Source organism: Ictidomys tridecemlineatus, chromosome 3, assembly GCF_052094955.1.
Source record: "Ictidomys tridecemlineatus isolate mIctTri1 chromosome 3, mIctTri1.hap1, whole genome shotgun sequence".
NCBI lineage: Eukaryota > Metazoa > Chordata > Mammalia > Rodentia > Sciuridae > Ictidomys > Ictidomys tridecemlineatus.
Genome location: NC_135479.1, coordinates 14669144 through 14682607, shown reverse-complemented (window position 1 = coordinate 14682607; position 13464 = coordinate 14669144). Strand labels below are relative to the sequence as shown.

At 49.0% G+C, this 13464-nt stretch overlaps 1 protein-coding gene across 1 annotated transcript in view; it reads right to left on the bottom strand.

Annotated features, from left to right (window-relative positions):
- Positions 1-9305: 9305 nt before the first annotated feature.
- Positions 9306-13464, bottom strand: part of Ern1 (endoplasmic reticulum to nucleus signaling 1) — an 89542-nt gene continuing 85383 nt past the window's right edge. Inside the window, exons 20-22 of the mRNA XM_078041880.1 lie at positions 12080-12203; positions 11640-11707; positions 9306-10795 (exon numbers count right to left, since the gene is read on the bottom strand). Of these exons, the coding sequence (XP_077898006.1) occupies positions 10583-10795; positions 11640-11707; positions 12080-12203 (405 nt within the window). The 3' untranslated portion in view covers positions 9306-10582. The remainder of the gene's footprint in view (positions 10796-11639; positions 11708-12079; positions 12204-13464) is intronic.

The following is a 13464-nucleotide window of genomic DNA, read 5'->3' as shown; positions in this document are numbered from 1 at the left end:
TCGGTCAGATTTTGGGGGAAGCTTTCATCTTCCTACTTGACCCTACCTTCCTGGTCTCATGATTGGGCTAAGATGGGTAACGTGGCACTTTCCTACCTTTGGATCTTCTCTTGGGATTAAAAGAAAAAAAAAAAGTCTTTCCTTCCTGGTTGCAGAATTTGGAGCTGAGATGGTGCCTGGGGACTCGCTCCCTCAGTCACAGGGGACCTGGGGGTGTAGGAGGTGAGGAAGAGGCAAGGACACAGAGAAGGGGCGAAGTTATACTCCTGAGGCCTATTCCTGCAGGCCTGCGGGGTCAGCCCTGTTCCTCTTTCTACATGAGAAACCAGTTTTAGCTGGTTTCTTTATTGTTATTTTTTTTTAGTTGTCAATGGACCTGCATTTCATTTATTTATTTATATGCGGTGCTGAGAATTGAACCGAGGGCCTCACACAGGCTAGGCAAGCGCTCTGCCACTGCGCCCCAGCCCCAGCCCCTACATTTAGCTGGTTTCTGCCTCATGCAACCAAGTCCAGGGTAAGAGAGCACGAGTCGTGGCCAAAGAAGCTGGTGCAAGCAGACTCAGGGTGACATCATCAGGCAAAGATTGTTCCAATTGCATTGCACGCTGCCTGGGCCGGCCTGAGCTCTGGCGGCTTAGTTTGGTGATGGGTCTTCATGACAAGAGGGCTCTGATGCTTGAGAGTACCTCCACAGGCTCTTGGTCCAAACTCCAGGGAGTCATTCCGAAAAGCCAAACTGCGCAGTATTGAGGAAAACAGGGCGTAAGCAGTTCACGGCCGGCAGCTGTGCAGCATGAGCTGTTCCTGCATAAACCAGACTTTCTCTGGCTTGTCAGAGGTGGCCGCCGTCTGCATTTGGGCACAGGCCAGCAGGGTAGACAAGGATAGACAAGGGTAGACAAGGTCGTGGTGGAGGGGACTGGATACAGTGCCTGAGGCGAAGGCCCCCCCTTGTGTGTAGCCAGTTTTAAGACCCCCTTCCATGCTTCCTTAGGTACCATTTGTGCCAACGACATTTCTTTGCTGGCACCAGGCCCTACGATTGCTAATCACACCAGGATACCAGGGGTTGGGGCAGGAGGGAGGTCAGTGACAGCTCTGGGCTGGCTGAGTATGTCCTTGAGGACTGTGTCGATTTCCCATCCTGTAATGAACGCCGCAGATACTCAACTTATACAGAGAAAACGTTTGCTTTGGCTCACAGCACTGGAGGGTTCAGTCCATGCCTGGTCGGCCCTTTCACTTTGGGACTGTGGTACCTGCTCACAGTGGCAGGAGGACGAGGCAGAGCAAAACCACTTGTCTCTTGGCTGTGGCTGGGTGTGAAAGAAAGAAGGTCCTGGAGGGAGTATCACTATCACCTTTAAGGGTACTTTCCAATGACCCAAAGACCTCCCACTAGGCCCCACCTCTTCAAGGTCCTACCACCCCCAATAGCACCATGGACTGGAGACCAAGCCTTTGCATGATATTCAAGATCCAAACTATGGCAGGGACTGAAGCCTGCCTTGGAAGGAGAGCACCATGAAGAAGGGGGCTCAGGAAATGGTTCTTACAGAGCTGTCCCCTGTCTCTAGGGTCTAGACCCTGTCACCAACACTATTTCGAACTCTCCTAAAATCCAGGGGACCCAGTTAAGTTTGAATTTCTGGTAAGTTTTTTCTGTATGTCTCAACTATTGCAAATTATGATTGTTGCCTATTATGAGCGTATATGTACATGGAAGTGTGTGAGTGTGTGTGTGTGTGCATTTTTTAAAGCTCTCCAGGGAATTCAAATGTGCATAGCATTGAGAACCAGCACACAGGGTGGAAAAGCAGAAAGGCACTGAGGCATGTCACATGCATGGGGTCACCAGAGGTCTGCTGTGGGCAGAGAGAAGAGGGCCCTTCATAAGGGAACTGCAAAGTCACTCATGGTCATCCAGCACTCAAGAGAGAGGAAGGGAGACTAAGGAGGTTCTTCTTTAGAGCAGGGGTGGGGTTTCTCCTTTTGGATTCAAACATTATGGTACTCCACATGGGTGCCGAAGCTGGACTGCAGACCAGCTGTGCAGTCCCCAAGGCTGCCTCTCATCAGGCAGGGCTCCCTTTCTTGTACTACAGGGGATGAGTCCACCTGGAACTGTCAGGTTGTAACCTATGAGCCCACTCTGGAAGCTGCACACATGGTTCTGGTGGTCAGCCAGGGTTAAGGCCTCTTTCTTCTCTTCCTCAAGCATCTTTTGGTCAACCCTCCTCTATATGCCTCTTTCTACAATTTTGTAGCTTCTGGGCAGATTGCATACCATGTCTATTAATTTCCTTTCCTTCTCTGCTGAATTTCTGGTACATTGCACGTTGCCAAGATCATGCTAAGTAAATGTTTATTGAACTCAAGCAAACGCCTTAGTTTTATGACAGTTTGCAGCAAAGGGTCTCAAAGATGAGCATTTTCTGGAGGGTTTGCTAAACCCCAGACTATTGGGCCATCTTGAGTTTCTGATTCAGTGGCTCTGGGGTGAGGCCTGAGGACATGCATTTCTAACAAGTTCCCAGGTGATGCTAACATTCTCCATCAGTTCATCTGGAGAGCATGCTGCTCACAGAATGAGAAAGTGTTCTCGGTTTCAATAATGTCCCCTTAATCACAATCACAAGTGGAAATAGGTATGGAGCAAATGCTGAACAGGGCCAGGAAGGTTAGTGTTTCATGGTGGGCTGAGGCTCAGTGGCTGAGGGGCTAAATAACTGGCTGCAGGGTCAGCCAGGCAGAGTGGAGTTACAAGGATCATTTGTAAAACATTGTCTTGAAGTTTATGTCTATTGTTACAGCTGTGCCTGGACATGTATCTATCTCTGTCCCTGTTGGTTGTGCTCAAGGACACCTCAGTACATGTATGAACTACTGCATGGATCCACAGAATGCCAGACCCCAAGATCATTTCCATAGTCCATATTCTGTAGTGTTAATCCATAAATGAGAAAACATTGTGAATATGTATCAACTGAGAAAACTACCAGCTAATGAAAAAATTGAGTTTATGAAACCAAGCCCCTCGGTTCTTCTTTAGTTTGGACCCCAAAATCATTCAAGCCTCACTATAGAGTGGGGAGGCAATGGGCTGGTCAACCAGGCTTATGTGCTGAACATTTGGCGCCCTGAAGGAATGGGGCAGCCCACAGGCGCCATCTTGTGGCCACTGTGAGCAAGTGCCCCGCCATCCTGTCCAAAAGGCATGACACCTACATTTCCTGGGCAGTGTGGCTGTGACAGATCACATTCCTTCACAATTACAAATAGGTTTGCAAAGAGCTCGGATCCTGAGTTTCAAGGCGGATGATCTATGTAGATGTATAACTTTATCCATAAACATCCAACAGCCAAAGAGCTGATGGAGGGTCTCTAGAGGGGGAGATGCCAGCTTTCTGGAAAGTGTAGGTGTTCCCAGTGGCCACCAGCTGCCCTTTCCTTTGTTGCATGGAAGGCAATCAAGCCAAGATGCTCCTTAGTCTTTCCCTCCCTCTCTCCAGGTATTTATGCTTTTTAAACAGTTCTAATTTCATATTCTTTCTGCAAATATGACCATTAGAGCCTGTGATGGACACCTGGCAGTTTGGGGGCAGCCTGGCATTGGTAGGGGAAAGCATTTTTTTTTTTTTTTTTGCCTTAAACATTTCTATAAAGTTACCAAAGAATCCAAAGGGAGAGTCTCTACTGGGGGGTAGAATTGGACATACAAGCATCAGGAAGGGGAGAAGGAAGTATTTATCTTTTTATAGTTTTGGATTTTGACTCATATGTAAATAATGCTCATAAGGAAATTTTAAAAAATTAAAATTAGAAACAAAAAAAATTAAGCAAACCCAACCTGGGAATTTCTTCACTTTCTCCCCCAAACTAGGGGTATGTAGAATGCAGGGCCTCATGCTAGACCAGTGCTCTACCACTGAGCTATATCCCCAGCCCTTTCTATTTTTTTAATTTTTTTTTTTTTTTAATTTTTGAGACAGGATCTCACTAAGCTGCTTGATCAGCTTGACCCTCAACATTATGATTCTCCTGTTTTGCCTTCTGGAATAGCTGGATTACAGGTGTGCATCACCACATCTGGCCAATTTATGCATTTTAATGGATGAATGTATGCCATTTACTTCTGTTTAAACTTTTCCTGTATTCTAATTGCTTTTGTTTGCTTACCAGTTTTCTTCTTCTTTCTTTCTTTCTCTCTCTCTCTCTTTTTTTTTTTTTTTTTGGTACTAGAGATTGAACCTAGGGGTGCTCAACCACTGAACCACATCCCCAGTCCGTTTTATATTTTGAGACAGGGTCTTGCTAAGTTGCTTAGGGCCTCACCAGGATGCTGAGGCTGGCTTTGGATTTGTGATCCTCCTGCCTCAGCTTCCTGAGTGGATTATAGAGGGCAAAGGGGCAAGAGGGAAGGGAAGGGACAAGGCAGAGTCATTGTTTGCTGGACTCTCTGAGAGGCCCAGCCCTCTGGCCTGTTGTCCTGCCTGCTCTACCCCCACGGTCCTTTAGTGTGGCCTCCCAGTGGCTGCCAAGTCCTCACCAGCCCTGTTACTCTGCCCTCAGCAGCTGTCCCAGAGATGGGCTCATGATCTGGGTTTGGGCCTTGGCAAAGGATCTGATCTGGCCAGTCACTCACTAAGTGAAAGCTGTTAAGTGTTTTCAATCATGAGGGAAATACTGGGCTCAGGGACAGAGAATAAGGCCAACAAGTGAGGCCTTGTTGGCACAGGATGCCCCAGCAGGGCCTGGTCCACAGTGAAAGGCAGGCAGGTTGGCGACAATCTCTTGAAGCTATAGTGCATATGGGCCAGAATGACCCAGATGGGCCACATATAAAAAGACAGTACAAGTGGCTACATGGGCTGAAAGGAGATAGACATGTATGATCCTTGTATGTCTGGCTATTCTATTAAATTAAAATCTAGCCAACGTACAGAAAATGAGCAACTTCTTATAAGCCTGGAACTGACTTGTACAAAGCATCGGACCTCACCTCAAGGCTGTCTTTGGCCAGTCAACCCTGTCTGTGACAGCATGGGGCAGAAAAGAAGAGTCTTTTAGACTCTGGCCTCCCCTGCATCTCTCTGCTCTCAGAGGCAGCCAAAGGGAGCTACCAGTCACCTGCCTCCTGGGCCGGGCCATTTCCAGGCTGCGTCTCAGCTCTGCTTAGCAGCCCCGAGGGGAAACGAAAGGCAGCACTCTTTCTCCTGGGATGTGGCTGTCTAAGACCCAGTGCTTCAGAGAGAAGGTGTGTCTGCGGTCTCAGTGCTGTTCCCAGATGTTGGGAGCTGCCACATAGAACTGAGCACCCCTTAGCCTTGAGTGGTGACAATGTGGAGATGTGGCCAGCCAGCCATGGGCTGTGTCTGTCAACGATGAGCACTGAGTGCACAAAGTAGACTGAACCGACGTTGCCCCTCTGTCTGGGCGGGCCTTGCTCTGCCATGATCCCCACACAGCTCATGAGATGGGCATGGCCTCCCCAGATGTCAATCAGCTGACAGCAGACACCAAGAAGCCAGACTCAACCCCCTGAAACCTGACCCCGTACCTCATTTGCATGGCTTTTTCCAATAAAAGGGTTCAGCACGTGCTCCTCTCTTTCCATGGACCCCTAAGGTCAGAGGTCTCTGTGTGGTTATTTCGTGTAGCCCAGTTCACCTGGAGTGACCCTGAGTGTTTTAGTCATGAGATGTGACACCCAGAGTCCCTCCAGCATGATATGAGGAGGGGGCCAGCGTCCATGCAGGCCCTGCCTCACTGTCCCTTTGTGAGTGGCCCTTGTCCTGGTGGGGGAACACGGGGAGCTCACCCGACTTCTCCAGACAGGATGGGGCTGTGGGAGGAGAGCACGCTGGAAGGTTCTGGGTGTGATTGTGGGGGCATCTCAGGTGTTGGTGCCGTGAGCCCACCAAGACTCCCCAAGGGCTCAGCTGGCCAAGTAACCTGGACGGGTCTTCTCCCTCCTAGGTTTCCTGATCCAGAATCCTGCTGGCAGAGTCCAGACTCCGCTTTTGGAGCCGCTTCTCACTGGCCACATTCCTAAAAATGCAGCCCAAATACTACTTTGGGGCACTTTGGCAATGTTTCAGGTAAGCTTTTCCCACAAACTGCCCCCAAAGAGGGTGCTCCAGGTCCTGGGTCCTGCTGTTGGGCCAGCTGTTCAGGCCTTGTGGAGCCTGCCCCTCAGAAGACAGCAGGAGGAGCCCCTGCCTGTGAGCTGGCCGCAAGTCCCTAAGAAAATACACCAACTCCCAAATCTAAAACTACCTTTATTTGTTGTTGGCTTGACGTAAGATGCCATCATCAATCAGCAGATTATAAAACTGTACAAGAGGTACGAAAATAGGCCGTTAACTCAGATAATGACCCTCAGATCATCAAGCTTTAAAAATACACTTAAAAGTTGTACAATCTGGCATTTTATAAAATATAAAGCTAAAAAAATTTTAAGATTCCACAAAAAGGATTGTACCACACAATTAACACATACCAAACATTAAACCATCCACAGAGAAGACATGGTGGCACAGATTTAAAAAAAAAAAATCACCTAAAAATTAACATCTTACCCCGACCAAATTATTCACCCTTTAAAGACAAGACTACTGTAAGGCATCCATTCGTGGAAGGATAAGTAGGACTCTTCCTTTTCCAGTTTTGAATTGGTCAGGGGCACTGTCCAAACAGATGATGTGCTCTAAGCAAGTGCAACCGTGACTGGATATACTTCAGAGTAAAAATTAAATAAATATAAATAGGTTCAATAAATAGGTCATTGCAAAAAGAACACTACACAACGTTTGCATATGAGAATGCCGCATAGTTGACCAGTAATGCTTAGGTGAGTGGGGACTCCCCTGTCACAGCTTTAGGGACACTGGGAAGGAATACTGTACCCACCAACATGGAGAGCAGGAGAGGCCCAGGTGGGAACTTTGGCTGGCAGTGTTGGTTAAGGCTGCTCCAGGGGGAGGCTCATGACAGATGCGTCCTTTGTTTATTTTTGTGGGCTGGGGATGACACTCAGGGCCATTTTGCATGCAAGGCAAGCGTGCTACCACTGAGCCGTCTCCCCAGTCACAGAGGTGTCTTTTGTGGCTTTCCAATGAATACAGAAAGGACTTAGATGTCTACACATAAAACTGGAACCAGAGTTACTCACAGGCTAATCACTATTTTATAAAGAAAACAAAGAATAAGAAGAGACAGATACTTTGGCTGACAAGATAATGGCCCGACTTGGGGGAATGTGGGCTTCCTGCACAGAGGCCCAGGACCTTCTGCCAGGAACACCCAACTGACACCATTGCTCCCGGATGTGGAGGGATGAGCAAGAGAAGCGTGGTTTCAGAAACCAAAGATCAAAAAGAAGGGCTACTGTGCTGGCTCTTCTAGCACCTTCTAACCAATGATTGACTGAAGGAAATGAACAAGGAGCAGACAGACAAGGATCTAATGAATGGAGGGAGGATGAACAGTGGGCAAAACCACACCTGGCCAAAGCCCAGCTGCTGAAAAGAAAGCAGCCAGGAGGGGAGGGCCCAGCAACCCGAGGGGCTGCTTCTACGTGAAGTTCACCTCAACAGCCAGTTACTGTTCTACTGGGGCAAGAAAGACCTGCCATCCATAATGAATCACATTCACACAACGCCCCTCCACAGGCTCAGGTCAACCCTGACAAGAACCAATCCTCCAGGGTTGGTGGAAAGAAAGCAGTTCCCTGGACCCCCTGCCCTGCAGACCTCCAACCCAATATGGGTCTGTAATGTCCAGTGCTGTCTCCATGAAGAGCCTGTGGCAGCTGCTGCAGTAAGAGCAGGACATTTGCATGTGGGTTTCACCTTCAGCCACCAGATGCCCTGGTGACATGCTGAGTGATAACAGCATTCCTCAAAGTGCCAATGCTTTGGTGCCTAATGATGGACACGTGGTGCTCTTCAAAAACTGAGACAAAAGACTTAAGAAGCAGCAAGAGAAACGTGGCTCATGGGCAAGAGAGGCTTCACACACAGTTCAAGACAGATTTAAATGAAATACAGGGTCCTCTGATTCCTAACAGATGCAACTCAATTCTGTCTTAAAGGTGAAGACAGCAGACTTCTAAAAAGCTGAATAGCCTTCTGGGAATCACAGAGGCCTCATGACTTGGCCTAAAGGTGTGCAGTGCTGCAGAGCTGTTCCCCTCAGTGCTGAGCAAAATGGGAAACTGGAATTCTAGACTCAAACTGGATTCACTAGATGATGCCCAGGTGTTTTCAAAACAAGTGCCTGAGTCCCTAGAGATGAGGAGAGAGAACAGAGGGATGGTGACCTGGCCAGAGCCCATGGACTCTGGGATGGGGGCAATTTTAAGGCAGAGGTGCAAACCCCAAACGCACACCCTTCCCCACTGCTGGGGTTTCTTTGTAGCACTGATGTCTTTGTGGGTGACTCTCACAAGCAGCTCTGGGAAGGCGGGCTGTGCCTATCTGGCCCATCTCTTTCTTTGGTACCTGTGTCCTGCCCAGTGCAACGCAGTAAGTGCTAAAATAAAATGTGCTGGGTAAAGGGTTTGAGGAATTTGGGTGGTTAGCAGATCATCTATCTGGTGAGTGGAAAAGGCATCTGAAAAAGCTGTCTCTCAGTAAGTTGGGCTAAAACAGGGAGATGACACCACAGAGGGCCACGAGAAGCTGCCTGGGTACTTCCCGAAGGGAAAACCAGCCAGGAGAAGGAGGGGAGCAGCAGCCTCAGAAGCAGGGAGTCCTATTAGATCACGTGTGGCGCCTGTCCACTCCTGATGCTTTTTCGGGCTCTCACCTCTTGGACTCACTAGCAAAGAGACCTGTACAAGTCTACAGAGAGCACTGTGAAGGCAGACCAGGTATAGGGGACAGAGCCAGCTGTGTTCCTGACCATGTGACAGGAGACACCAGGGAGCCAATCAGAGTGCTCAGGCTCTAAGGTCATGAGCGGGTTCTCCATGAGGTTAAAGATGTAGGGTTACATTAAGAAAAAGGCCACTTTAGTCATTAAGAAAGCAAGGAACTGAATAGAAAGGCAGAATAAACTTTGGGTAAGCGACCTGATGTGAACACAAGCAGAAAACCTCTCACGGGAAGCAGTACCCTGTGGCTGCGTGAAGCTGACAGTGCTGCTCTGTTGCAGACTGGCTAGACACTCAGCAGACCAGGAGCTACAGGAAGTTCCCACAGAACATTACCCGCCGCCCCCCCCCCCCCCCCGCGGACCCTGATTGCGCCATAAGCTCTCGGGAGGGAAAAGACAGAAGTTATTAACTGAAACTAAAGTTAGAAATGAATATTGATTGATTTTAGGGGAAAAAAGGTACTGACATAATTTAGGGAACATTACTTTGACATTAGTACATTTAAATAGTGTTACTAAAATGTTTTGCTCTTCAGCATTGGAGAATAATGGTCTACATGGGAACACTCTCAAGAGGATGATGATTTTTGGTACCACACAAAATAGAAGATATCTTGCATTTCTTCCTCATGAGTAAGTTTCAAGTTAAGTTTCACTTACTTATGCTAATATAGCATTCTACAGTATGATCAAAATAGATTAAGATTTGCCAGGAGAAATAGAAAGCTGGCCCACAAAGCCCACATGACCCTGGCCTTGGCTCCCAGCCCACAGGCTCTCACTTACCACGTGCATCCTGATCTGCTGGTCTCGGGGGCAGAGGGGCCTTATTGCTCACAAGCTGGCTCAAGGTCTTCTCTGCATAGCCAGGAGGCTCCCATTCAGTGGCTCCCCTCTGCTCCTGAGGGCCTGTCCCTGTCTGGTGTTAGCTGCCCTCCTTGATGGCTAGGGAATTCTTCCCCTCTGGCCCCAAATGGCCCAGGACACAATCCACCACAGGGCCTCCATTCAGGCCCTGGTACGCTGCCAACTGCAGCCTCCAGAACAGAGTGTCCTCTTCATTTCCAGAGACTAGATACACCTCAGCTGCCCACGTGCAAGGCTGAGCCGTCCCTAACTTTACGCCCCATGCTCATGGCTTTGCTGCCTGGGGAAACACTGCTACCAGTAGCCAAGGAGCCTCTGGGTGCATCTGTGATGAGGTTCCTTCTCCCCAGGAGAACATCTCCAAACGTCCTCCTCCTCAGCACTCCTCACCTCTCCAGCCCACTCTAGCAGAGGCTGCACTTCCTGCATCCCAGCCTAGCTGGTCTCAGCCTGCAGGCCACACAGAATTCCTCTGCTCCCCTCCTGAAAGGCCCTCAGCTGACATCAAATAGGAATTATAAAAAGAGACAAGCTGAAGTGAGTTCAACCAGCAGAGGGTCCGCGGTGCTCCCTTCACGGCCTCCTTTGCAGACATCCTTGGGCTACAAAGCTTTCAGGGCCAGCATCCTCCTAGTTTCCTATAGGTCATGAGGGCCACCTCTCCCACTTCTTGGGGTCAGCATTATCGTCTGCTGGCTGCAGAGTGGGCAGCTCAAGGCACTTGGTTTGGGAAGCCTGGTCTCCCTGCTAAGCTGGGAGGCATCAAGCTCTGGACTGCAGAGACCAGGTCTGTAGTCACAGCTGGGTCACCAGAATGGAGGGACTGCCCTGGTCAGAGGGCATCTGGAGTCACTGGGGGCTGGGGCTCCAGGGGCTCGTGGAAGTAGTAGGGCTGGAAGAGTCTCTCGTGGCTGCACAGCTCCATGGCCCGGTAGGTGTGTGAGAGGAGGTGGGGGAAGCGGGAGGTGAAGTAGCGCACAAAGTCGTCGGGAAGGGAGCCCAGCGTCTCCCGCACCTCCACTGGGAGCTCCCGGTAGTGGTGTTTCTGCAGAGGGAGGCAGACACAGAGGGTTAGCAGCTGGAAGACAACAGTGCTGGCTGCTTCTCTATACAGGAAAGGCACATCCCACAGTCCATCCCAATCGTCCTGCCTCCCTCCCCTCCTTTAGAAAGAGGCCTCGAAGCAAGCGAGGGGGCTGGGGTCGCGGCTCTGTGGCAGAGTGTTTGCCTAGCACATGTGAGGCATAAAAATAAAATAAATAAAATAAAGGTATTGTGTCCATCTATAACTAAAAAATATTATTTTAAAAAAAAAGCAAGTGAGGTCCAGCCTGGGGACAACAGGAGCAGTAGGTGCACAGGTTTCCCATGAGGGTCAGGACCAAGAGAAGGTCCTGGCAGCTGCAAGTGGAATAAAGTCACCTAGAATTGAAGTGTCTATCCCACAAGGCATGGAGACTTCTGTGCCTGGGGTTGGGCCCTGTTTGAAGGCTACCTGGTGACAGCACAGGCCAAAAGCACCCCTAGGCCCCCCTAAAGACAAGAAAGGCCCCCTCCCTGAATCCCTGGAGACCAGACCCTGTGTGAGAAGGTGCCCAGAGAGTCCCCGTTATAATATTTGTATGGTGGCTGGCAGTCAGAGGGCATGGGAGTCAGCAGAGAGACCATGAAGGACACAGCTCAGAGAGGCTGCTCTCCAGAGCGTAACCCTGTACCTCAACGTCCCTGGAGAAAAAAGACCCGTATGAGGGAAGAAATAGCCTCTAACTTGTCAAGTCTAGCCTCTGAGAGCCAGAAACCAGCATGAGGAAAGGACTTGTAGGGACAGATCAAAAGAGGTGGGTGCCTTGTGTGGCCACCTCCCCTCCCAGCACCCACAAGCCCTTCACCTTATTTCTCATGGCTCGAAGGAGATCTCTGACGGAGCCACCTTTGTAGGTTCTGAATTTACGCAGATCTAGAAAAACATTAAGGGATGAAATGGCTAAGAAATTAACAAATTTTTAAAAGAAAACAATTCTTAGAGTCCTGGGGATTAAGCAACTGGACTGAAATGTGACATCACTTTATTTATAGTCATAGGAGCAGATGCCCCACCTCATATCTGAGGGTTGCATTAGCATGAAGTCACCTCAAGGTTGCAACCAGATCAGAAATGCTCCCCCACCCCACCCCCGTCACTATCATTAACCTGTCACTCTAAGATCAAACATCAAACACATCAGTATGACCACACCCAGACCACACAGAGTCTCAAACCCGAGGGTGGGATCTGGAGCTTGGACAACCTGTGGTGCCATGTCCCTGCTAACTTCTTAGAAATGATCACCTGTCTGGAGGGGGACAGTGATGTTCTCCCGCCAGTCCATCTTCACCACGGCTCTCCCGCCTCTTTCTAACTGTCGCACTATCGGGCCATCCAGGGACTCCTTTTCTATTCGGTCACTCACGTCCTGCCAGGGAAACAAGGCAACAGATGCTGGTCAGTGTTAGAGATGGTGAGTGCTATAGGATGCACACGCTGGCCCACAGAATGGCCACTGCTGTGTGGGGCTTAAAGAGCCTGTCATTCCTCTTTGGGCCCAGGCTGCTCCCAGAAAATACCCAGCACCCTGCCTCGCCGGCTCGCCAACTCCTCCCCACTGAGCAGTTGTGTGTTTCTCACTAGGACAGGCCCACAGAGATCATCTCCACAACTGACCATGAACACATCTCTGGAATCTCTCTGTCTCTCTCTCTCTCTCTCTCTCTCTCAAACACACACAACCATGTTTACATAGAGCCCTGTGTAATCTATATTTGCCAAAACAAAAAAAGAAAAAGAAAAACCTCTATAATCCATTTGCAAACCATGCTTTATCTATCCATTGAAACATGCTCAAATCCTAACTAGGAATGTTGTCACTCCTCATTTGAACATTGGAAAAGACAAGAAACCAAGCCTTCTTTTTAAGGGAAAAACTTGGTGTTGAGAATATGGGATCTGGAGGCCTCTTTAGATTCGAGCCCTGTGCTGTGTTTGGTTCTGGTAAGGAGAAAGAGGGTCAGGAGGCACCCTAAGTACCAGCCTTTCGCATCCCCACCTGTAAACAGGTCACAACTGGAGGGAACGAGGAGCTATGAGCCAGATATGTTAACACAGCCTTAGATAAGCTGTAGTTTTTTCTTGACAAAGATGAAGCCAGAATGGCTGAACACCTGATCTGTAATCCTAGAGAAAAGCCTTGCAGAGGTTAGATTGCCATATGGGGCACAGTAGGGATGTGTTTCTGAGCTGACATGGATAGAAGCCAACTGTATTTGCAAGACATGACTTAGAGATGCTAATCCTAAACCACGGTGATGCAGAGGTCCCTTTGTGCAAAATAAAAAAAAAAATTGTTTTTTAGTAGTAGATGGACACAATACCTTTATTTAATTAATTTATTTTTATGTGATACTGAGGATCAAACCCAGTGTCCCATATGCTAAGCAAATGCTCTATCCCTGAGCTACAACCCCAGCCCCCAAGTTTTAGCCTTATTCTATATTTTGCCATCGAAGTGGCCTAGACTTGAGAATTTGGAACAGTGATCAACCCTAATGCTACACACTGCTGCCCTGGGCCTGCCCCTCCCAATCCAACCAAATGGTTACTAGCACCTGCTGTGGGCCAGGCAGTGTCCTCCCTAGGAGGTGGGGACAGAGCAGAGAATGAAGTAATCATTCCTGACC